Here is a 27,993-nt window from a genome sequence, read left to right as displayed (position 1 = left end):
CTGCAGTCCGTCGGTCAAGTCGAGTCAGTCAGTCTGTTATCGCGACCCGGCGCCCGACTACCGTAGCACAGAACAACGCGTAGATCGTCAGCAAATAATATTTATTTTACTGTAATCATAATCGTTTCGACGATTTTCCATACACACCAAACGAAATCGTTTTGTATTTCACGCGCGAAACAAGGCAACAACAATAACACAACATCGTCGACTGCGGCGTACACCGTTCCCCTGCGCGCCAGTCGTAAGCATTACAACTATAATATTTTTACCGACGCTACCACCGTTGCCGCCGCCACAGTCCGTGTACATTCAACGCCACACGTTTCTTCGAACACACGTAACGACGACGCCGTCGCAGCAGCAGTAGCAGCAACTCTCTCTCCTTTGACACCGAGGAAATAAAAATAATAATAATAATTTATTCGTAAATCGCATTCGAACGAAAGCCCGCCGCCTCGCGGTGCGCTCCACACGCTCATAATACTCGCGATATCGTCCTCGTCAGATTAATGTTCTCGCGGTGAACTCGCGCCGCGTTTGGTAAGCTATCAAGCCGACCGATACTGTTGCAGTCCGCGTGGCCACATACAAAGACCGGCCGCCATCGACATGCATAACAAGAAAGGCAAACTGTGCACTAAACTCACCAGCAGCTTCCTGCGCAAGTGGTGTAAGTACCCGTACCATCATATTATTATATGTTTATGTTTAATAGCCATATATTACGTATTTATTTTATTTATTTAAACGTATTATTTCCACAACATTATCCCTTCAGTGTTCACATAAACGATTATGTAGCCGGTAGCCGCATGATGTACGACATGGTGGTGGTAACTTTTCTTCCTCTCTCCCCTTACCCACACCACTCGGCAGTCCGACGGTTTATATAGCTGCACAATAGGTACCTGCACTGTCTACCTACAAACCTACCTATTTAATTGTATAGAGTTGGTCAATCGGGTTGGTTGGCTTTATAATATAATAAAAGATATCCGTGGCTCGAACCGTCCGCGCGCGGCGACACGGTCAACCGACCCCGCGAAGAGAAATCTAAAGCGGCGGCAGTCCATACGCGTGCACGCCACTACAGCATTACTTTATGTTACTCACCGTTGTAATAATAATAGTAGTAATAATATGCTCACTTATTATTATTGGCTGAAGGGTAGCATTATAGTTATTATAAATTTTGCAAATAGGTAGGCAGCTATACTTGACATGATTTTACGTTAAAGTGCTCTTCGAACTTACAGCGTGCAACACACACACACGCTATATACACGTACAAACCCGTCGTCGTGTGTCCAAGTGATCCAGAACGTTGTCGAAGAGCGGAACCAGCCAACGCTTGTCGTTTTCTTTTCCTCTCACTCTATATACCTCCCTGCAGTCTCTGTCTGCCCACATCTACATTTATCGATATCCATCCGTCCGTCTCATTACATCGTCCTCCACAGCTAAGTAACACCACCGCACCGTCTCTCACTCTCTCTCTCTCTCTCTATCGACAATCTGATCGGCACTAACACACATGCTCGCGTATCGTGAAGTTCCAGGCGCGGAGGAAGTCCTGGACTCGAGCGCTTAAGACAACCGGTTTTATCTCAGAGGTCCACACCCATCCACCTCACCACCACGGCCATAGGACTATAAGTAGTCTACGCGCTTTAACGACAAACTATTTCACTTGCGAGTCGTGATGTTATCAATGAAATCGCTGATGCGTATTCGATTGGCCAGACCTTTGGCTGATTTCGTACTTTGCTCGTCGCCACTGTGACAATACTAGTCAGTCTACGACCCATGTCCATCTCAGTGATGTTTGTATTCTATATTGCAATTGTGTTACCTGTATATAACGCGCTAGGGACGACTATAGAGATTTTTTTCGACGATGATATGAAGTACCTATATAATAGTCCTTTGTTGGGTTATTTTTTGAATTTTTTTCCGCACCGCACAATGCACATATTATGTATTTAATAATATTATATGGTTAGATTATCACCATAGGGATACAACCCACATGAACCATAGGGATCACCATAGGGAGCAACTGTTGCTATAGACATCCGTACTCGGTTTAGGTGGCCGTACTAACGGCGGCGGCAATGACGACGACGAATAAACACGATTTATTATTTCACATTGTATAGCCTTTGTCGTCGTTGTCGTCGTCATGACAAGCATCCACGTTTTTTCCGCCATTGTCCAGCCAAAAAGAATAACAATAATGACATACCTACCTAGTCATTTATTTATTATTTTCCTACATCCCTGCCAGATGCCGTTGCTGACGCCCGCACAGCTCGCTGTCGTAATCCCGACTTATTAAGCATACCTTCGAAGAATAGAAGCAATAAATCGAATAAATCAATATCTTAAACGACAACGGCACCGACCGAGTAATAATATTGATTGGCAAACCGTATATTATAAAACACACTTACCGGCTACATTTCCTCGTTCGAAAAGTCGTCGAGCGAACGATAAAATAAAATAATTACATAACGCCTGTCGCTCGACGAACGCGCCGAGGACGACCGCTAATATAATACTACGTATAGGTTAGGCTATAATATTATTCTATGTAAATAAATTAAAATAATATTACCGACATGTACGAAGTCGTACCGTAAAAGTACCTATATCATAATAATATCAAAGTCTTGCGCATATACCAGTACTACCGGTATTTCGAGCACGGTGAAATTTACATAATAATATTACTATCATTATTATTATTATTATTATTATAACTGTGAGCACTTAGATGTTTTTTTTTTACCCATCGACCTTCGCGGCGACGACGACGACGACTACGAATTTTACCGCAGCCACTCTCTCTCTCTCGGTGCCCTCCGCGGGCACACTTTCTCTCGCGTCTGTCCGTCCGGTTGTCCGGTCCACGGCGGCCGTATCACAAAACTTGCGTGGCGTAACGTAGTCATCGTCCGATTCATATAGGCACCTACCTACAGTGTGACGAAAACGCAAAGTACAAAAGGCACACTACTGCACAGCGACAATATTGTTGTGTTGTACGGTGTACGCTACCTATACGTGCTATATTATTATGCCATCGGTCCGCCGCTGTTGTACTGCTTTTATAAGAGACACGTATGTATTGTCATCGCCGTCATTTTTGTTTTTATTATTGTTATCGGATTGTTGTTGAGACGTGTCGCGTGGTATGTCATAAATATTGCGTCGAAGAGATAATATTATAATATTATTTAATATGACTCGCCGCCGCCGAGATGCAATAACGTGTAAATAACGTAATATTGTTTTCTTTTCTCCCGAGCGTCGAATACCTACATAGAATTGTCAGCGGCGAAGACGACCTCGACGGCGTCGTCATAATGATGTTTTCCATTTGCCGTTTGTGTGTGAATATCGAAATGGGTCCGAAACATTTACAATAACAATAACAACGTCGTCGGCCGTACAACTATATACAACGACGTTTCGCGATCGTTTTACACGCATCTCGTTTTCGGTTTTCACGTTTATGCGCCATTGGTTTTTTCTATTACATTTTTCTATCGTGAATTCAACAACAGCGTAATATTTATCGTCCTAACGACGTCACGAGTCACCAATGTATTGTTTCGTCACAAACGGACATCCGTCGTCACCGCCTTATCGTCGATGCACTTCCCGCGTGTTGGACATTCAGCGCGCCTGCCCTATCTTATGTCGCGGCATTCGACGATATTTGCACAGCGCGTCGAAAACGACTTAAAGTCGTACACAAAAAAAAAAAAATGTGCCGAAAACAAATGAATTGGCTGCACTTATATATGCACCGATCACCAGATATATAACGAGGTAATGCTCGTATAGTTGATTTATAAAGCAATGGATAGGACAAGCAGTATATATATCATCATGTATGCGTAATTTATTTTTATTTTGGAGTGGTGGAAAGAGGCGCATGTATAGTTGATGAAATTATATATTTTGCTTGTCTTATCCATTCCTTATACATTAGTCTATGTGGTCATTACCTATACCTAAATAGCTTGCGATTGGTATATGTATATAAAACATAATTATGCATACCTTGGTGCAGCCATTTATTCATTCGTTTTCGGCACTGACCTCGTAAGTTGGTGCTTTTTAAATAAATGGGCCACTTTGTGGTTGTATACATGCAGCAGACAATCATTGCGTATTATTCTAAAATTGAATTGAAATATATTTTTCATTTTCACAGGCATAAAGTATATGTCTATTCGACTCTATATTTTACAATATCTAATCGTCGAAACACTATCGATAAACACATTGTCCCGTTTGATAATTCTGGTTTTACTACCAATGCTTTGACTTGAGTGTTAAAGAACCAATTTCCACGGGGCTACTTTTTATAATAAAGATGAAAAAATAATCAAAGGCATTTAGTGAGTTCATGCAATATTATTTGTCAATTGAGAAAAAAAAAATAAAAGTTCTATTAAACTCTTTAGAACGGCGGTTTATGATTTAGTAGGTTTGTTGGATTTCAGTAAAGTAATAATATAATGTATAAAATAATATATCAGCACACTTAGTAGCGTCACATAGTAGTGTTTAATTTTTTATTTCCATTCATAATTGTTTATGGAAAACAGCACGTGCGTCCACCGAACACATATTATTATAATATTATATATACATCATATTGTGTAACGTCGTCACGTATGTTATCATAGGTACTGTGACATTCTATCACTGCACCGTAAAAATATAAGGCGACCGCCTCATCCCCACGACGAGGCGTTTTGTTAGGATTTTGGGACATTATATTATAGCGTAACTCGTTTGAGTCGTTTTACGACATCAGTAGCTCAATTTAAAGATAATAATATGCATTTTGGAAAAAAAAAACGTAAATCTGCGAACGTCTTTTGACAAAATCAAACTGAAAAGTGACAAACGGTATATACGAATATTAGTTATTAGTTTATTAATATTTTATGATAATATAATGCGCTACTCGCCAGCCCACGTAAGAAACGCACAGTTCTCGTGTCTAATTCATTCGGTAGTACGTACATTTGTTTAGCCAAGTCAAAGCCGGAAACTCGAAGAATTTACAGTTTGTCTATTATATTTAACACGCGAGTGTGATGTGCATACATAATACATGCGTATCTCTACGTCACGACGACAGTGTAAAGTTATAATATATAATATTTTATATCGGAGTAACATATAGAGTGTCGACATCCGCATTGACCTTGCCGTGTTTAAAATCAAAAAAAACATATCTTGTCGCGGACTAAAAACGTGCGCGATACACGTTGATTATTTTTTTACCGCGGCTGTTAACGAGCTCGTTGTACGAAAGAGTACATAACTCTTCGTCGAAATAAACGAGGAATTTATAATGTGCGCTGACCAGACGATAGATAATGTCATTATAATATTATTATGTGTTGTTGTGTGTTAGGTTTCACCTTACAAACGTAATATTTATATCTGGGCGAGTGTGTAATGGTTTGGGTGAACCACCGCCTTAATAGGTTGTTATCGTGTTAACGCATTAGGTACGTATACGATATTATTTTCGTTTCCTTCACGCTCCTTCCTGCACTCGTCTTTAGTTAATATTGTCATGACCACCATAATATTATATCTATAAGTAAATCCAATATACCCATCGATAGTTTTTTGATACGCCAACACCGTGACCGATTTCCAACACGGTTTTTCGGAGACGTGGAACGGTCATCAATGATGAACTGCAGGAGACGATGGTGATAATATACATAGTTAAAATAAATTATTATATTATCTTAAGTATTTTCGCTTCAGGTAATACTCAATTGTCGAACCAATACAACAACACGCCTGTACGCTTATAATGTTAATTACAACGTCTTCGTTAATTAAAAATTGATTAATGCAATTACGGCTAGTAATTTTTGCTCCGGAACCTTATATTATGTTCTCCCACTCTTTATCGATTGCTGATAAGTGATAATGAGCCGTAACATTATATCACCCGAGAGAGAACCTTTGTACGACTCTTTACTCAGAAACTGTACCAAGTTGTCATCGACGTTATAACAACCATGGACGACTATACTTAGACGCACGACATTGTTAGCACTGTACCTACCATTTAAACGTATTTCTATACATAAAAGTTTATGTAATATGACAAGTTGGGTTTAGCAATGTTTTCGCATCCTGCAAAATGTTCCGTATGGGATCGGTTACTTTATGATGTTTAAGATTTTCATCATATTATAAAGTTAGGTCACGTGACGATCGATGACTTTAACGCTCGCGAATGTTCATGGACAAGGGTGAAGAGAGGTCGGTATACTATCGTCATATTTGATGATCACGGGTTTCTCATTCTGTTTGCTAAACTATCTGTGTGCTTTATGGTTAATAAAAATAGTTTTTTCGACCAATAAAATTTTATACCCACCTAACTACCCAATATATCCTTATGTAAACGAACTAAAAATAACAAGATAATATCTTTATTGACTTCGTTAAACACTTGATAATAATCAACATTGAATGCCAATCATAAGCAATAGAACGAAATATATATAGACAAAACTTAACTATGAAAAATTGTCAACGTCTAACATCCTAATATTTAATAAATAATGTAGTGAAATGCATCACTATACCGAAATACATTTACTTGCAGACTATTTTTAGTCATATAAATAATAGATAGTACTTATATAAATATTATAATTACCAATGTGCAATATATTTTACTATTTTATCTAAAAAAATATAATAATATTAAAGTCTATAAATTAATTATTTACATTTTTTATGTTCTGTTTAAACTTTCTAGGTGATGTTAAATATAATTTGTACATACTTTATATTCGTCAAGTTTTTTTTGTTAGTACCTAACAAAATCATAGAATAGCGTGTCACAAAACTATAATATATATTTTTGCATATTATTACATATTATACCTACATAGAACTGGTGAATCTGATAATGTGCGCTAAATATACGCCGATCAATGATCACTGACTTCGCGATTTCGATCAAATCGACAAGAAGTTGCATTCCAAGTCACACTATATGCCTACAATAAACGTTAATTTTCAATTAAACAATGAGTTAAACTATCTACAGTCATACTAATTATAGTACCTATCTACAATATACGCAACTTATTACGTCGTATTTCATAGTATATAAATTGTTGTATCCTCATGCACACGCAACTAGCCCGATACTTTCTATTTGTAACCACTTACGTACAGGTTTTTGTTGAGTTATTTATCGTACTCATTTGTACGCTAGGAATTTCAGTTCACAACTTTTACGAGAGTAAGTTATCAAGCAGTATGGAATAAAAATGTATTTAAACCAATTCGAAATCGGTATAAAGTAAGCTGCAGGTAAATGTGTATGGTAACAATTATTAAGAAAATAAAACGTACCTATCAAAAGATTAAATAATAAATACCATTAACATTGCATGCACATAAGTATACAAAATGACTAAACAGTAAACATGTAAATAATATTTCTTATTAATTGTTCATTTGTAAAATATCACATTTTTCTTTAGACCGACAATTTTGGGAACTCTTTATTCATTATAACTTAATTATATATATAAAAATATTTACATTCAGATTATTAGTAAAAAAAAAAAACCACAGAACGAAAGAAAACTTATTTAACGCGAGTGACTATAACAGATAATTAGCTAACAAGATAAGTATAGGTATTGGTATCTATATTAGATACCAAATTAGGCACTGTTGTGAACACGCCGAAGCGATTTTCACTCGTTTGTACCAACGCCATATCAAAAATGATACCAACTTATATGCTTATCAATATTATCAAACAATAATTACATGTCTATGTATGACGATTGATAGACGTGTGTCTTTAAACTCACGAAATGGACGATGACATTAGAAATGAAAAACAAATAGGTACTGCAAGTATTGTCGAACTTGGTGCCAAATGACAATGACTCATCCTCACTGTTTTTTTTTTTTATACGACTGGTAATATAATATACATCATATGTTCGGTGTTTCGTCTGGAACGCTCATCGGATATTAAAAAAAAGCTAAACGCAACGGACGGGTAGTGTGATGGCGTGCGCAAGTTTCTTTCATTGTTTCGATTTTTAGTTATATAGGTACACCTAACGCGTATTACATATTTAAGTATAATAACAGTAACAATTTATAATATAATATATTGTATTACATGTTTAGAGGCAGGATCGACGCGTTAATCATCGTGATTATACGTCATTACTATTATAACACGGCAATATTAGTCACTACACTACCATCGCTACGGGTACCCATAAATATTGTTTAGCACAGTATGTATATAATTTTTAAGTCTGTATATACGAACAATATAATATAATATAATATATATAATATATGTTATATTATTAGCGTTGGTATTACCCAAACAATATCTCAGCGGTACCACGGCCACGGTCGCTAGTCGAGTTGTCGCCGTCGCGGTCGTTAATTGAGAAATTATAATATTATGTACATTTTGACGTGCCACTCACGCGCGTTCATATATATTATATGAATATTAGTATATATTAGTGCATACACTTGTGTATGTGTGTATAAAATATACTATATACATAATATTATAGAGATAGGAACTTGTAAATTTAGTTACCTATAATTAACGTTTTATCCGAGGGTACGCTGTGCTGCAGTGCCGTGCACGATCATCGCAAAATATTATCAACTCGATAAGGTCGTCGTCTGCATATCTCTGTATTAATACATAACAATAAACATGTACTTACCGTTATTATAAAAATGTCGACCGATATTGTTTTACGATCGACGTACGTAGTATTATTACTATACGCTGACGCACGTGCCATTGTATAGTGTTATATAATATATGTTTATATACAGGGTGTTCGGCGTTAGACATGATATTATAATTTTAGGTCAAGATAATTTTCAAAAAAAAAATGTTTAAATTCTATCTAGGCATTTTCTCCGCCAATTTGGATGTAGGAATTTTTGAAATCGTCTCTATGAACATTATAAATTAGAAACTAACAGATAATGAAAATGTTACAAATTTAAACCTTATATATTATGCAATACCATATTATATTATGGTTATTATACTTATTAGAATCCAAGTTATTGTACATCATTTTTATACATAGATTGTATCGCACACAGTAAAATATTCCCCCCATCGCCAAGACGAGTTTATTTAAAGTTATTCAGTCCTCTGCAAATTAATTTTATAATTTTATAATAATTCTTTAGTCCAATATAGAAAATAACGAGTTTTTAAGGATCAACTTTACGAAGACCCTTTCCGTATGCCGATATGATGCCTTACGATTTACTAATAATATATAAATATTTGTTGGTATATTTCTGAAAACAAATTTCAAATATACTTATAAAACAACTATCTCGTTTTCAAATAAATTGGTCTGTAGTCGGAGTGACTGCCAAAGTAGTGGCCACGTTAAAAATTAAACATTGTTCTTTCAAAAAAATAAAAATGTTCAGCAATCCGTTTTGTGTTACAATAATATTATATCGTACTCTTACAATAAACTATACAGTAGGTTATACGTATAGTATTTTTGTTTTGAAAAGCGATGCTGGTATTTCAAAACAAAAAACAAACGCAACATAATATACCTGCCTATATATTATTATTACTGCTACACGAAAAGTAACTGCCACAGTACACAATAACAGTTTTATCTTTAAAAAAAATACATGGCCACGTAAATCTGTACACACCTGGGAGACTTAATGTGATTGCCATACACGTTTCCGGGCTGTGCTTCGGGTAGGTACTATATAGACATTGGCGGGCTCGTTAGGTGGGTGACACGAATATTATACTATATATTACATTGCTGTTGCAACGGAATCACGTAAATATATTATTATCATCATGGAATATGTCTCGGCATACGAATTCGTCGTAATGATGCCACCTGTGACTGAATATATCGTGTCGTGATGAGCCCGGAAAGCTCGATCCCGTACGCGCGCACGTTCCCACCATATTAACCACGGCGCGGCGCGCCTACAAAGGCTCAGTCGTGCAGTGACGGCACTACGTCGGCGAGACGGATGCACACGATACGCGCAAATTACTTTTTATCGTTATCGTGTACGTTGTTGTTATTGCCGTTCAATGCGATTTTGCCGACGGTGATTGTTATTCCGAAAATGGATGTCAAAAACGGCGTCGGTGAATATTCGTCCGATTCATCCACCGACTCATCAGGGGTGCATTCCGATTTCTGTTTGCCGTGGCCGCCGGCCACTCATGCTGAGCAACGGTACCGCTGGAAGCGGGAACACCCACAGTGGCGGCGAGACGTCGGGGCGACTCCTTTGGAAAACCAGCGGATGTGGAGCAGCACTGTCCGTCGACGGACGCGCTGGACGTCGGAGTCGTCGTCGCCCGGCCGCCACCGTGTGCGGTCCAACAAGAAAAAATCGTTCTTCGTTTTAGCGAGAACTATGGTCACCATCGTGAGACGTTTGCGAATTAGAATCGCGCAGACTGAACAGGATCCCAGTAAGCAATTCGCTGGTCAAATTTTGCGAAAATATAGTTTTTAAGGTGCACGTGAGTATAAACGTTGGACAGGTGTTGGAAAAGTTGTTTGTAGGATTCACAATGAAATTTGAATTCAGCGATATTTCAGTTTCTATATAGCATTATTGTACGATGTGGAACGTGATTATGCACTCGTAACTGCACGTCACACCTGATTCGCGTTGTCTATGATATCACGGGATAAACAGAAATCATTCATTAAAATTCCAATGGTTATAATAATCACTAAAATATCGTGATTTATATTTTTATTCTTAAGATTTGGGAAAAGCCGTCTGATCGATTTAATATGTATCATATTTCATCTTATGTGTACTCTATTGAGCAACTGAAAAAAAAAATAATAATCAGACCATAATTTAGTTGATTATTCTTTCGTCAATAACGGATTTATTTTTTAAAGGAACTATAGGAACATAACATTTATGAACACCCCTATTTTGTTGAAATGATTTCAGTTTTAAATGCATTTTCACTTTCATCAAACAGATACCAAATCTATATTATAATATATCATATATTCATATCAAAAGTCTTTAAGTAACAACCCGGCCTTTCGAGACTACTCCAGTCACGCGCGATCGAAATACGTCACGACGAAAATATGAGTTCCAGGAAATTGATCTAATGATAACAATAACAGTTAAATGCGGGCGTACGAAATGCTCTTACCCACATTATAATTTTTATCATACGACAGTCGGCAACATCGTTACGAAACCGATTTTCCACGCTATCCGTCACGCGCCCGCGATTTCCGATATAACATGAGTTGCACTGCGCAACCCAACCACCCCACACCCCACTGCCCCGAACCCAACGCGTTAACTGGAACTGTACGCCGACCGTTATGAAAATGTATAACAGCGGTGGGTTAATTGGCGTGTTGCGCGCGACACGGTCGATCGGATGACGGCGGTGTCCTTGGGGCGCGTGCCACCGCCTCCACCGTCCATGTTCGGTTTCGTTTCAATTTTCTTCATCAATAAGATATTTAAATTTCTCCGTGCGTGCGCGCACACGCGCCTTCACACATATTATTATTTTTATATTATAATATTGCATTCGTATTGTTATTTATTGTATTGTGCATGATATGGGTGACTAGGTAAGTACTACGAACTACGTAAATTATTGTTTGTTTACCGAATGCCGACCACATCGCGGAAATACGTACGCAAGTATATTAATTTAAGTGTAATTATGTTAATATCGTGGATAAACAAAAGTATTTTTGAAATTTTTTTCGAATAATTTTACAAAATATCATCAATAGCATATAATATCTATCATCGCTGGCATAGCACAACATCTTTTTACCGTCTTGTGCGCAAGCGTGTCCCGTTAAAAAACATTATAATATAATATCATATTATAATTTATAGACTATAAAATAATGTATTATATTACTATTATTTTGTATACGACCGTGTTGAGCGATAAGAACCAAATCTGTTTCCATTCATTTATTTTGCACTTAACGAAAAAAAGTTGTTCGACTCACATTTATAGATATATACCGTTGAGACAAAGCATCGGAGCGTGTTTATATACCTAATAATATTATGGGCTGAGCAGAGAAAACAATCGTGTCACGAATATTAACGTTGTATTTGTGTTTTATGGTATTTGAAAGTATATTATTAAATTAACAGAGAAATTGAAATCGTTCAAGTTCAATACACCGACGAATAAATCGTAATAATTCGCATTGAAAAGTACGTCACATGACTTTAAAATATGTATCTTATTATGGCACGCTGTTTACTCGCGATTATATACTTTGTATATATGACACTGTTTGCAGTATGTATATACTTAAGCATAATCAGCGACGGTTGTATCCTGTGATACGCCTTCAAATTTGGTGTATGATTATGGCGTCATGCTGGATAAATTCAGAATATAACAATAATATTATTAAGTAATATGAACGGATAAAAGTTAGATTTGATTTTCTATATATTATGCATTTTGTGCAGTTGTGAATCATGTTATAGTATTAAAACAACAGGTCAACCAAGTTATTAGAATAAAGGGTCAATTTATATAATTTATAATTGTTCGATATATCTCATTTTTCGGAAATCAGTGAGTAGAATAATATATAGTTGTCTCTACTGCGTTTACGTTAATATTATTTAGTAAATATTGAGTGTTGTAATTTTGCAGGTCTACCGCTGTTTGTAGCTGTATAATTACGAATGTTATATTTTACAGATCCCCATATGTCATATTTTGTTTTTTTATCCAATAGATTTAGTTAGATTTAAGATTTAACGTTTCTGAATATATGATAATCCGATATTTCTCTCTGTATACATATATATATATATATATATATATATATATATATGCATATTGCATACATATACATCACGAAAAGGGAAATTGTATTAAAATATTATACTATAAGACGACTTAGTAATGTTTGGCATAGAACAAAAATATTATCGTTTATGGCTGGTGATTGTTGAATCAGTAATTGCGAAAAAATGGCTGTATAAAAGAGTATTATAACATATAAAATATGTTATTATTATTTGCGGATTTTCAAATAATATAATACGAACAGATATTTTTCAATTTCTTCTATTTCGAGACCGTCGATTATGCTGGTTGATCCGAGAGAATCGAGTTGTCCAGTCTCGCCTTGACGCACACATATATTACACTTAGTAATCGGACCGTTTCGAGATCTAAATAATTTTATGAGTCGAGGTGACGACGGCCTTAATTACATTTCGGACATTAAATATAGCATAGGTACATAGGTAGGTATCGTGGAATTGTGCATAACGATGCTTTAATGTAACACTATTGTACCCAAACGTTTTACCAACAACTGTGCATTACCAAATAAAATGAAGCATGAGTATATAATGTTATGTTATGATAATAATATGTGTCAGAGCTTGAAAGAGAAAACGGTCGGTCGCAGGATGGTTGATCATGTCATTTGGACTCTGTCACCTTTAACGGTTGACATTATGCAAAGACCACGGTGGTGGCTGTAATGAACTCACCCGGACCCGGTAGTATCATGTCGACGATAGTTTGTTTTCTCTTTGTTTTTATCTCAACGGTATGATTATATTTTGTTAATTGTGAAGTTTTGTTAGAAAGAAACAACATTGCGTTACGACTGATTCCGACGAAAGTGTTTTCGAAGAAAAAAATCGATATTATGTCCTCGCGAGAACGCGAAAATATTAAATAAACATTAAGTACCTATAAATTATAATCTTCTTCGGGTCGACGTACTACTGCGGAACAAAAAATTAGCGAGTTGCGTGTCTATATACATTGAGCAGCAGCAACAACAACAACAACAAATTGCAATACACTCGTATAGACACGACCGCGCCATTTCCAATGTATAATCACAATAATTATATACGATACGCGTCAACGTGTATAAGATTTTCATCAAGTCTTACGATTATTTTAACACTGGTAAGGTGTACACTGCAGTTCACCGCGATGTCGACGAATAATGAACGAGGCGCGATTGTACCTATATGTACGAATTGTCGGCGGCATAACGGTACTCGCGGTGTACCTATAGTATACGGCCGACCGCATCTCAGTAATAATAATAATAATTTAATCTCCAGCTGTACCTACGCATCGTGTATATTATGTATAGGTACACACACACACACACACACACATATATATGTCTTGTGAGCTGCAGCATGGCTTATATATATACGTATCGTATATATATTATATGCACGCGGACTGAATAATATATAATATAATATTATGTTATATACTTTACTCTGTGGTGCTAGGACGATTCGCACGGTCTTCCGCCGGTCCGGGTCAAACCACACACGCATCACACACATATATATATATTTTTTTTTTATGCCGATGAACGGTATAATATAGGTATGTAGGTACTAGGTCCCTTAAATAACTATTATTATACTTACTGCAATGTACGAAATGTCGTCTCGCGTATAATATATGTAGGTTACATTAATAATAAATGCATAGGGTGTCAACATCGCCACTATGCTCGTACGACAATACCTATATCGTCGTAATACTTGTACGCCATACTTAGTTTTAAGCAGTATTTTATAATACGAGTGCTAAGTACCGTGTGCACTAGGTACCTATTCTACTCTTAGAAATGCTTTCCAGACAATTCAAATTTTATCCAAACACTGAAATCCGTAACTTGATTTATAGAGCATATTTTATAATATAGTAGGTCACACTATCATATAGTTAAACTATAAATAAAAATGACATTTTTTATAAGAAACCATAAAAAAATGTTTTGCCGGTCATAATTAATTATATTTATATTATATTTGTATTTCGTGAATCATATTTTTAAAAATGATAAGAAAAAAATATTCTTGGGGAAACCATATGAGACATATTTTGCTGTGTATCATATTATAGGCACATAGCTGGTGCTATGATTGACGCCGACGTACTTATCTACGTAGATATTTTTTGCGTCTGTGCAATAACATTTTTCACATCGCGGAAGTCGACCGGTTATTGGCCTCATCCACGTGGATTTCCCACGCACGCGTCACTGTAATATCGTGCAGAATACGGTTTACTCCTCTCAAATATTCGACCGTATCAGTGTATAATATCATAAATAATTAATCAGTGACGCCCAATATATTGTTTTCAAATGTCCTCACTAAAGAAAAAAGATTGAGTTACAATCACGATATAATTAAATATAAGTGTAAGGTTCATGCAATATGTTAAATATTTGCTTATATTTATATATTGTGCTTCACCTACGACACATAAAGTACACACACCATGGCCAATAAAATGTTATCATTGTAATTGAAGTAATGAAGTATGACATTTTCGAGCGATAGGTACAACTCATTTTATTTATCTGTCAAACAAACAGTAGGTTTTTGATATTTATAAGTATCTTGAAAAAAGATTTTTTTATCTACCAGGCTAATCATTATAGTACCTAATCATTAATATGTCTTAACTTGTAAATTTATTATTATATTTTACAAGTAACTGTTATTACTATATGTCATTAATTAGTAGTTAGTAATTATACATAGCGCCCCTCTCCTTGTATATTAAAAAGTGTAGCGACTGAATTCATTATTATTTATCACGTACCAGCTATGTCAACTACCGCTACATACGTATCCTATAAGAATGAAAAGGTTCTATGGGTAGGTTTTGAAATTGTTGAAAATGCATAATATTTACTTTTTAGAACCTACTTCTTTGATTGATCACAATATTTTTTCAGATAGGTACTTAAAGAAAAAAATGACAAATAAATGATAACTTATTAAGCTATAAAATATATTTTTATTAAGTTTAGATTGAGTTTAAGGATATAATAATTATATATAGGTTCATTAACAAGCAAATACTATTAATAATTATTGATTTTGCTTTTAAAAAATTTTCGTGATTAATTATTTGATGTATAATTATTTTCATTTGAACGAATAATAAAAAATAAAAATAATAATAATAATTATTATTATATCGATAATGAAGCAATGAAGACAGTAATCTATAACATAATATTATAAGAACATTTTTACTGATTTATATGTAACTTAAAATATGGAACCTTTTTATCATCAAATAATAATGACCGCTAGATCAAATATTTGATATATTAATCTCTCTATATATTCTATTTATCGATAAAAATGTATTTATATAAGTGAGTTGAAAGAAATATTTTTATATAGTTAAAAAAAATTATAAAATTTTATAAATATTAGTTAAAAAGTTATTTTTTGAAAAGTCACTATCCAGAACCTTTTCATTCTGAAGCCATGGATTGATAGCAGATCTAAAGATATTCGATCGATGAACGAAATGACGGCCAGCCTATATAACGAAAATATTATCTATTTTTATGACAACTTACGTTGTTGTTAGCCCACGTTACGCAGAGACGCAATGTAATCATATATAATTATTACGTCATGTGACAGCGGTATTTCGCTATTGCATATTTTTTAGTTTTCATCATGACAACTCGTCCGCGCCGTCTCATATCGGTCACGGACACCGCGCACTGATGACACCCAAAACGTTACTCCGATCTCATCGCCGTATGGAATGATAAATATATTACAAATTTACAACAATACCGAACGCGTGTTCGGAAATGTCCGCTTATAAAGAGTGTTTGTCTTTGTAAAATACATTATAGTATAACATAATACAATAATCGCGTGTAATTGTTTTATTGCTGTAACTTGCTGGTATGTAGCGTATACAGTCATTGTTTCTTTATAATAATAATAATAACAACATGAAAGGTATTTCGTAATATTCCGTGTGTAAAACGGAAGGTTGGGTGACATTTTTTTTGTCGTATTTCCGATTTTGTTTTTATTACTGCACAGTGCGCATTAGCTCCTCGGTGGAACGAAACGTAGCACGTGGAAAAAAATTTTGAGAATAATAAAAACGCTGTCGACCTCTGACTGTCACGCAATGAGTGTGTGGCCTTTTACGCCGGTATAGGGACAGAAGCGAGAAAAAAATCAGCGGAAAATAATAGGTTTGTTTGTTTGTTTTTATCAGTGTTTACAATTTGAGGGTTTTTTTTTGAAGGTGAACATATCACTCTTGGAACAATGAGAAAAAAACCACCATATTAGAAAGTGTATTTCTTGCCGTTTAAGTACATCATATAGGTAATAATGTAATGACATTATATTAAAATGAATAATGATGTATATTACGTAGTTATACGGAAAAAAAGAAAACCGGAATGTCATCGCCGTCGTTCTGGAACTCACAATAATATAACAACAATAAGTAAACATACTAATATCTATACTAGTTTTTGCGGGGAAGGGCATCAGGTGAACTAATGGTATAAAATACTACGGATAATTCGGATATTCGGTGACCACGGTCGTCATCGATGTCCTCGTCAGATATCGCGTGCATTATCATCATCGTCATCATCATAAATTAATATCAATAATTATACGCCATTACGACTACTTACGACCGTATAAACGTTCGATGAGTACGATGGTTGTGTATATTATAGTCGTATTAGGCATACAACCCGGCCCGAGGACAAGTACACCGCGCATGTCCAATATACGTAGCTTATTAATGTTTTAATATTACGTGGACAATTTTTTCATACCGAGAATGATCGTTTACTGTTATAGCATATGGGCCTAACACGGATGTGTTGACATATTAGGTTAGTTAGCGCAAATAATAAAGAGATTGATGATCAACGAATTGAAGGGAAGACCCCCCCCCCCCCCCGTTGCCCCGTCCAATAAAAAAACCGGGTTAGCAAGTCGGGATAGATAACTCCTTATTCGCGCATACGGCCCGAGGAGTAATTTGTTTTTACGGTTGAGCTACGTGTGGTTTGTACTTATCTACGTCGGATCCAAATGGCGTACAAACCTATACAGACGAAGTGGCTAACGATGCGATAGACACTCTTCTACTCTTCTATTTCCATAATATAATAAGTATATCATTATCAGAAGCACAGTTTTAATAAATAATAAGTGATTCGCTTCACGCTCGTTATAATAAAAAAGTACACATATATTATATACAAGCACATACACATGTCCAAATTGAGTTCAATTTTTAACGAACTGCTAATTTTTCTAATTTTACACGCTAAAATAAAACTCTACGCACATCGCCTGTGTACGATTCGCGAAATCGAACTTGGTATTAGATTAATTATTACAGGTGCAACAGAATAACGATTCATAAGGGGTTTTACGTAGGCAATTTCACGTGCAGTGCAATATAATATTGTTATAATGTTTAGATACATATATTTCATATACATCTACACGGCAGCAGTCTATTTGATATTTATTTTGGTTCAACATTTTATCGAATTGTGTTTTATGCATTTCATCGGTTGTGACTCATATATAGATCAATATTGTTGAAAAGAAGATAATTAATCTATACTTTTTCCTAAAGTTATTTTTTGTTCGTGTTCTATTCCGTTTATTTATGTTGTGAACAAATTATTATCACCATTTTCAATAGCAAATGAAAAAAAATATTTGCATATTTTAAAGTTCGATAAAAAAAAGTCTTTAACGAAACATAAATAAAGATTAGCTGAGTAAAAATAAAATAAATCACGGTTTCATTACAAGTCACCATCGACAGAAACATGGCTTCGTGGCCTCCAATTATAACACCTAACGTAGGTACCCATTTTTTCAGGATATAGCTATGATATAACACAATAGTAGTTATAGATTATTTTTGCTTACAAAATGATAACAAAAAAAATTATATGTTTTACATAGGTATTTGAGAGTAAATATTTAACCTTTTAGGTCAAATCCTATCAGAAAACATAGAGGTACAACAAGTTGACTGCCTTACCATTATTTAAATTAACATTTCAAATTCACCTTGAGTAGATATAAAAATGATATTCGCCTATCGGCTATCATCAATTACCATGTTACTGAAAACCCAAGAATCAAATATAATATTCAAGGCAGCCAACTTATTATGAGGCGTGATACTAAAAAATTTAAGTAAAAACAAATCAAATTTGCTCATGCATTGTTGATGTAAAATAATATTTATTTTCTATGTGATCGAGAACGTTATTTTTATACGAAAATAAAACTAATAGAATATGGGAAACATGAGCATAAAATATATTCTTTTTTTAGTGAATTGTTACAGAGAATATCTATAATTTTTATATTATCTAGTTTCTAGTGCCTGTCCATCACTAAAAAATTATAACTTCAAAATTAATAAAAAGTTAACTTTTGACTTTGGTCAATTCGTTTAGTCCAAACTTGTGGTAGACACACATAATTTTTTTTATTGCGATGGTTAAACTCGTATTATTTTAATGGCGTTATCATTTTGATAGTAATTTTATTCTTAAATAAATCATCATAATTGTACACTTGTTGATTCATCGTATTGCTTATTCCAATAGATATTATTATAATTTAAGCGTAAACTATTTATAATGCTATAATTATATTAGTTTTCGCGTCAACTTTTTCCGTCAAACCTGAACAGTTAACTCTAGGATGACCATGACTACGGAGTACGGATTGAAAAGCGTGATATTTATAATTTGGATAAGGCGGAAGTTCTTCGGTTCGGCCATTTATCGTGGTAAAAGGTTAGGTACCATCAAAAATCATCGGAAATCCATATTTCCGTTGTCGGTGATTCAATGCTGTGTGCTATCACAGAAAATATGTGTTCATACACAATACCTCTATACGTATATGGACGGGTAGTAGGCAAGTAACCTGGCCGCCGCCACTTCCGCTTCCGCGCTCGTGACATCGCGTACCGCGGCAAGGACTACATCGTGGTTGGTTTCTTCATGTCGACTATAGCTACACTATCACTACTAAAATCTAGACTGGTACAATCCGCTTTTGTTCCGCATTCCTGGTTTTTGCTATTTGAAATTTATTTCTATAATATATATACCATGTACCTACCTATAAGACATAATATGTATGTAAACTACGTAATGTCTATCGATGTCGTATTATATCTTTACCTAACCATCACCATATAGAGAATATACTTTATGCTACCCCTTAGAAAATTAATCGTATAATACAATTGATAATTTTATTTTATTTTTTTAGGGGTTGTACTTGCTATAGCCGTAGCCCTATTGGTCGGTGGCCTTCTAGTGGTAGCGTTTTTTACGGCGGCGGTCGAGTTGGTTATCGATGACGTGAGTATTTTAATCATATATATTTAAATTTAGGGAGGGGGCGCTCATTTTTATTTTGCCAGGAGCGCCGCTATTGATCGGCCCAGGCCTGGGGCATGTCACTACAGGGTCCGTCAGAACAAACGCATGTTTTTCAAAATAATGCTACTCTCAAAGTTTTTTTATACGTAACAAAATTTAGGTTTTGAAAATAATGTCGTACACATGGCTCATTTCGCGTTTTGGGGACATTCCGTGGCCTCCTTGCTCCCTTGACTTGAGAATATGCAATTTTTTGTTGGTGGGGTCACATACAATCAAAAGTCTACCAATACAAACCACGAACCCTTGATGAATTGAAAGACGAGATCACTCAAGTGGTGAGACAAATTTCGAGACAGATGTTGATTGACACGATAGGATCGTTTTGCGAGTGCCAACACCTCTACTTAGTGGTATATGCCTGACATTATTTTCAAAACCTAAATTTTGTTACATATGAATAAACTGCATATGCGTATGCATTTTTTAATATAATAAAACATTTTTTACTGAAATTACTTTAAGCATAGCATCATTTTGAAAAACATGCGTTTGTTCAGACGGACCCTGTATAATAATTTCTTATTATTTATAGATTTTTAAAATATATAACTATAACAACTAAAGTCTGTTACTTGTCGTTTATAGCAAATCACACTGCGGCCCGGTTCTCAGACGTTCGAGATGTGGCGCAAACCACCCGTACGACCTCTGTTAAAAGTATACGTGTACAATGTCACCAACGCCGACGAGTTTTTGAACGTGATCGCGCCGGGTGAGGTGCGCGAGAAGCCGATCTTGGACGAGTTGGGTCCTTTCGTCTACGTGTGAGTATAATATAATATAAAATAATATATGTTATACTGGTAAATCTATATTAATCATTATACTATATCGATCACGTTGCTACAATTTCACCGTAGGATGATGTGCATATGTTCAATATGTTGTGACTTTGTACAGTGTACAATAACGAATTATTTGTAACCACTTTCTTAATCCACAGGGAAACGTGGGAAAAAGTCAACTTGACATTCCATGACAATGGCACGCTCACGTACAACCAGCAAAAGGTGTACAGGTTCGATCCCGAGCAGAGCGTCGGTTCCGAAGACGATGTCGTCGTGGTACCCAATATCCCGATGTTGGTAAGTTGTAATCTATGTTATATCGTACCACCTACACAGTTTTACAGATTTACCAGATTTGCCTCATAATATTGTAAATAAGTTGAATATATCATAAATAATTTATTATTATAACCATTGTCACTCTAATGTATTACAGTCAGCCACGTCACAGAGCAAACACGCCGCGCGGTTCTTGAGACTGGCCATGGCCAGCATTATGGACATCCTTAAGGTGAAACCGTTCGTCGAGGTGAGCGTCGGTCAGTTGCTTTGGGGTTACGAGGATCCACTGTTGAAACTGGCCAAAGACGTGGTGCCCAAGGAACAGAAGCTGCCATACGAAGAGTTTGGTCTGCTGTATGGGGTCGGTATCTATAACAATTGTTGTAGCCATAGTTTTAAAATATAAAAATATCTGTTTCCTCTCTATAACCATTTAATATTATTTCCGTGGATTCAAATTGAAATTTCAGTACGTTACGGTTGTTTGGTATACAACAGTATATAAAGTATTCACGCGAAATTAGTTTCAAATTTTGTTAAATTTTTAATATGCATTCGAAATATTGATACTTCCTACTATGGTTTGAAATAATATATTTAAGTTTCCTATATAAATCCCCGTGAAATACTTATTGTTTCAAATTACTTTTAAATATCGAAAATAATCCTATTGCTATTGAAAAAGGAGAGAAATATAACTATTAGATGTATATTTTTTTTTTAGAAAACACCATTTTGTTTCTATCTGGATATTTTTTCTTTGAAAGTATTACCTAGAAACATATTAAACGAAATATGTAATAATATAAATATATAATAATCGTCTACCTATCTCTAGTTTATAGACATGTACTCCCCAGGAAATATTTTATGGGATGGAGACTAAGAAACGATTTCTCTATATTAAAAACTGCGGTACCTGCAATGGTAACTTTAATATGGTTCTATATGACATGCGTATTATGTTAGTAAGATAAATGTGACCGATCAACGCTAGAGACTAATTTTCAGCAAGCGCTGAAACGCATTTATACAAGATATCATTCGCTTCATACCACTTTATGCGATTTATTACCATTACTATGAACACTAATGTGATATAGATCAAATAAAATAAAAAAAATACATAAATTCAATAATTTACAATCTACTGAAAGTATATTTTCCCATGATCACCTCTCTGCTTTGGACGACTCTATTGTTAAATTTATGTATATAATACCGAGTCCTGTATACACCGCATAGCTCCAGTACATTGTTGACCAGTATGACGTGAAGACGCTACCCGAACTGTTGGGATACCTGCGGTTGGATCGGCTGCTGTCCGTGGACGGTCCGCTGCTTGACGGAATTCTGTCGGCCGGCACCAAAATTATACTTGGTGAAAATCAATGGCCGACTGTTATCCAGACGGTGCCAATGGCTAAGGATTACAACTGGCAACCGGAGCGCGGCTATCAAGTGGTGCATCCCGCTAAGATTACTAGAATGTCGCTAATGGGACGGCCGGTCAGGATCAAAAAATTTTATCAAAATCGTGCATCCTAGCCACAGCTATGTTACTAGAAGTTGATTTGGCCACAAACCTGCAGACAAGCGCAAGCTATGTTCGTGTTCATCCCACCATTGGTTTTAAGCTGCCCACCTAACCACAGACACCGGCTCACAGCAGTCTTCATTGCACTATTGGTTTTAATATTTTTTTTTCTCAACCGTCGTGCACTTATTCACTGTTTGTCAGTTTGTTGTTGTTTGCTGTTTTGAAATATATATTGTACACACTCACTGCCTCCACCGCATTATTATTTATAATATGATTCGTTTATGTGTCACACAGTTATAATTTACTAATCAAAACGTATTGTTTTTATTTGCATGCCACGCTGGGTTTTCCGTCTGACTTCTACTATTACCTCGCTCTGATAACAGAAAAATGGAACTTCACGTGATAATATGACTGTGTTCACTGGAGCTACAGACATTCGGCTGTTCGCCGCGCTGGACAAGTTCAACGGGCGCACGCATCTATCGCACTGGACCACTGATTCATGCAACCGTATGTCTGGTGGAAGCGATGGTTCCCTTTTCCCTCCTAGGATCCAACCAGACACTATTCTACACGTCTTCGACAAGGATATGTGCCGGAAACTACCCCTAGTGTGAGTGCTAATCTCCAATATATATTATTTCAATGTATTAGGGCAGGTATTGAGTATGGGTTATTTAAATTGGACTCATACATTCATTCATCTTCCCACAATCGATGCTCTGAAATATCAATACTCCAATAATAGCTTGTAATTACACACATTTTTAAAAGAAAACAAATAGCGTATTGTAATATTTATCAAGTCTTTATAGTTATATTAGGATTTATGAAACACATAGCAGACGTATTGAATCAAAATGTGTCTACATCTAATATTGAAAATATTTGTTTTATTAGATTCATTATTCCCTCTCTCTCAAAAAAAAAAAATAGTCCTGAACTTATAATACGTACTTATATAGTATTAATACGAGTAAATATAATTTTGATGTATCCGGGCCGGTGAGAGAATAACGACCTTAATTTTCTTCGCGCATTATGTTAACGCTCTAGACATTACCATTACGATTATTTGTTATTGGTGTTAAATTTGCTGGCGATATAGTTAGCATATGGCTTCACTGTTTTATGGAAAATTTAATATACAGTCAATTTACAATTTCATATTTTTATTTGATGTTTGTTCCTATTAATTCAAAACATAGGTTTAAGAAGCAAGTTGAAGCTAAAGGAGGAGTGAAAGCGTACCGATTCGGACCTGATCACCGAGCCTTTGCCGACCCTGACCATGAGCCCGAGAATCGATGCTACTGTCCTTCATTGAGCAGTTCTAATGGAAACAGTACCTCTGGCACCAGCAGCTCAACCACTGCAATGCCTATGGTGTCAACTAAAATGAATGCGCCACAATGCGCGCCTCATGGCACATTCAATGTGAGCTTGTGTCAATATGGTGAGTCACTCAATCCATACACTTCGATAGAAACCTTCGTGAGTTAAAATGCTAAAGTACTAATATATACGCTGTGTTTGCAGACTCTCCGGTGCTGCTGTCTTTCCCTCACTTTTACATGGGTGATCCACGACTCCGGGAAGCCGTTCACGGAATGGATGAGCCAGATGCTGACCGCCACGAGTTTTACATTGACGTGCAACCTGTGAGTGTCCATTAAATTGTAAATGCTTTAAAACTACATACAAAAATAACTTGTTATTTTCGTTTGTACAGGAAATGGGAGTGGCTATGCGTGCCAGAGCACGTGTGCAAATTAATCTAGCCGTAAGTCAAGTAGTTGACATCAAACAAGTGGCCACATTCCCCGACATTGTATTTCCGATCATGTGGTTCGAAGAGGTGAGTGTTGTAGTCTTTTAGATGACATTATTAATTGATAATATTTTTAAATGGTACTCAATGCATATGATACTTTTCTAGCCTATGTAACTTGAGCCGTTTTCTTATTGATTCGCGTTAGGTCAATATGATTTTACTCTAGTCTGTCTTTAATCTAGACGCTAGTGCGGTAATTTCAAATTTGTATCCGTGAATAATATAATATTAAGGGGGTTCCAGCATACCATGTTTTAAAGAGTAATGTTTAGGCAATTCAAATCACGCGTACATTTGATCAGTGTTATTGTGTGAGTAGTAAATAAACATTAGTGTGTGTAATTTCGCATGTCATCGCTTACCGGGCGACAGTTTAATGGATTCCCGAAACTACGATGATGACAATCAAAATGTTATACCTTATACAAAGTCATCAAACCTACCTACATAAAATATAATGCATACACCAAATTTTTAAGGGATTTGAAATAGGAAATTTTAATAATATATTGACACAAATTATTAAAATGATCAAAATTAAATATGTTTAAATGTTTGTTTATTAAATCAAAACAGTAAGTACCTATCTTATAAGTGTCCTTGATTCAAAAAAGAACTACTCAGGCTACATTCATAAGTACTAAGTTAAAGAATCAAATACATGCCACACCAGACAATATTTTCTATATCAGTGTATTAAATTTTTCGATATAATCGATAAAAAAAAAAAAAAAATAGTAAAATTTTAAAAGCAAATTAATAATGACTTTAAAAAAAATATATTACGGAACAAAAATGTAGTTTCTCAACAACTATAACTGTGGTTCGGGAGATTCTTGTCACGCAAAACTATTTTGATAAACTATTTATGGGCATGTGAACTATGCCGTTCAATTGAATCCATAAAAATGAATCAAGCTGAGAAAATAAACATAGAAAATACGTCGGAAATAACACATTTAAGTTTTTCTCATTTGTGTATGGACTTACATAATATTATGGTTGTATTTTTTTCGTGTGGATAAATAGAAATGAGTGTATTTATATTCGTGAAGAACGTTATGGGTGATTTTCACCTAGTATAAATCGTGTAGAAATTCACTATAAATTATAGATGCTATAAGCTAATGGTTGACAGGACAGGATTTTTCGGTCCCCTTAACCACTGAACTTGATTATGAATGTCGTAATATTCGATTTTCATTACTGATAAAATGAAAACATTGTCGGGTGATCAATAATGTCTTTAATTGAAAAATCTATGCGATATTATAATATTATATTAACTGCATAATACCATAAAACATGCTTGTCAAATATAATAATAATATTTCTTTGTTCAAATTCAGGGCATCGACGAGTTGCCCGACAACGTGATCCAACTGCTCAAGCTAGCCACACAGACGCCTCCCGTTGCCAAAGCTGCACTGCAGTACGCGTTGTTCGTCTCGGGAGCTGTTCTGTTACTGTTGGCTCTCGGGTGTTTGGTGCGAAACTCGCACCGGCAAGAGACCATGTCCCTCGAAGGGACAGCACACTACAGCCAGGACGAAAAGAAAAAGCCCAAGAAGACGATACCACCCGCGCCCATGAGCACCACGGTGTTGTCCAACGGTAATGGAACCGCGGCCAAGGCCAACGCCGGCTACGTGGCCGATGACGAATAGTTTCGGCAGATACCACTAGACGGAGAAACTGAAAACCCATCGCTAGGGTGCCACCCACGTAGTCGTGCCGCCGCTCTAGATAATGCGAAATCTATTGCGAATTGTATATAAAATAATAATGATACAATATTATAATGTATATGATTTGATGATCCAATGAGTTTGTCATTATTATTAATATTACTTTTATATTATTATTATTATTATATTATCATTATTTTAATATATTATTTAAATACTGAACTCCCTCACTCTGTCTCTTATCAATAAACCGACTAGGTACTACAACTATAAAACCTATGTGCGAGCGCGTGGTTGACAAGTTGAATAACGGAAACTATCATAATGTCATATAATAATAATATATTAAAATTTGACGATGGTTGTACGAACGAACCAACTGGTCACTTGTTTCTGCGTCGACATATTTCGACTTCAACAATGATAGTAATTATTGTTATTAAAATAATAATTATTACGATATTATCTGGAGGTATTTTTACGTTAAATGTGTGACGTATAATACTGTCTCCATGTATATAGAACGACATTTTATTGTCTACAAAATTAATGTTTTTATTATTATTACTATTTTAATTATTATTATTATTATTTTTGTGGAAAAATGCTCATATTATTATTATTATTATTATTATTTTTATCTTTGGTTATTATTATTTTATGTTTTTTTTCGTTCGTTAACTCGTGTACATAGTTAAGATTATTATAATTATATATCAGAGGAACTTACTTTATTAGGTTTTCAAAATATTATATAATTTATTTATGTAAACGTTGTGTTTGTTTTCATCATTATCACCTCATGAAATACAAACATGATATTTTACACTTTTAAGACCAAAAAGTTGTAGATTACTATAGTATATACAGAATACATGTATTCAATAAGCCGGGGTATAACAAACGTGCACTCTAAACGTTAACATTATAATATTATGAATTTATTATTGTTAAAAAAATAAATATAATTTACAAATAATTTTAATTTTATTGATTGTGGTTGAGGTTTTCGGGTTTCGTTTCTCGTTGTTTGAAGAACAATATGATTATATTTTATAAAACATTTGTGAACCTATATTATGTTGTTTGACGTTCGTTTTCCCGTACTTATCATAATATATATTATATATCGCTCAATTATGTACTTATATATAATATAATATTACCATGAATAATAATAATAATAATAATAATAATAATAATAATTACTATTATTATTTGTACTTTGTGTTTATAAAATAAGTTTTTGTTTTATTATTGTAAGATTATTAATATCTATGTGTTGTGTCTTGAAAATGTTTTCTCGTGGATGATAAAAAATTATTTGTAAATGAAGAAATATGATATTTGCTAAGAAACATACCTACAATCTGGAAAACGTGTTGTGTTTATTATTTTTAAAATATAAAATATAAATAGTGCACATTTTATCAAAGTA

The 27,993-nt window shown here is 35.0% G+C and overlaps 1 protein-coding gene across 3 annotated transcripts; it reads left to right on the top strand.

Moving 5' to 3' along the window:
* The first annotated feature begins 2 nt into the window (after nucleotides 1–2).
* emp (epithelial membrane protein) lies at nucleotides 3–27,993 on the top strand. 3 transcript variants are annotated; one of them, XM_089217576.1, is made up of 11 exons: nucleotides 10,118–10,561; nucleotides 20,242–20,333; nucleotides 21,003–21,181; nucleotides 21,361–21,502; nucleotides 21,642–21,848; nucleotides 22,733–22,996; nucleotides 23,417–23,646; nucleotides 24,242–24,489; nucleotides 24,573–24,694; nucleotides 24,766–24,891; nucleotides 26,217–27,993. In XM_089217576.1, exons 1-11 carry the CDS (start codon nucleotides 10,207–10,209, stop codon nucleotides 26,532–26,534), a joined length of 2,283 nt encoding a protein of 760 aa, XP_089073702.1. In that variant the 5' UTR covers nucleotides 10,118–10,206; the 3' UTR covers nucleotides 26,535–27,993. The 3 variants fall into 3 exon arrangements, with proteins under 3 accessions (XP_015369319.1, XP_089073702.1, XP_015369318.1); XM_015513833.2 differs by lacking the exons at nucleotides 10,118–10,561; nucleotides 22,733–22,996 and adding an exon at nucleotides 3–673; XM_015513832.2 differs by lacking the exon at nucleotides 22,733–22,996 and having other exon boundaries at nucleotides 10,130–10,561.

Source organism: Diuraphis noxia, unplaced genomic scaffold (genome assembly GCF_037042655.1).
Source record: "Diuraphis noxia isolate RWA-SAM2 unplaced genomic scaffold, SU_Dnox_SAM2 contig0001, whole genome shotgun sequence".
In the NCBI taxonomy this organism is placed as follows: domain Eukaryota; kingdom Metazoa; phylum Arthropoda; class Insecta; order Hemiptera; family Aphididae; genus Diuraphis; species Diuraphis noxia.
This window is presented reverse-complemented; position numbering and strand designations above follow the sequence as displayed.

Excerpts from the sequence above, each read along its gene's own strand:
- emp (XM_089217576.1), top strand. The coding sequence starts at position 10,207 with ATGGATGTCAAAAACGGCGTCGGTGAATATTCGTCCGATTCATCCACC. Across the intron at positions 22,997-23,416 it reads TGTCGCTAATGGGACGGCCG|AAAAATGGAACTTCACGTGA; the intron begins GTCAGGATCAAA and ends CTCTGATAACAG. Across the intron at positions 24,892-26,216 it reads CGATCATGTGGTTCGAAGAG|GGCATCGACGAGTTGCCCGA; the intron begins GTGAGTGTTGTA and ends GTTCAAATTCAG.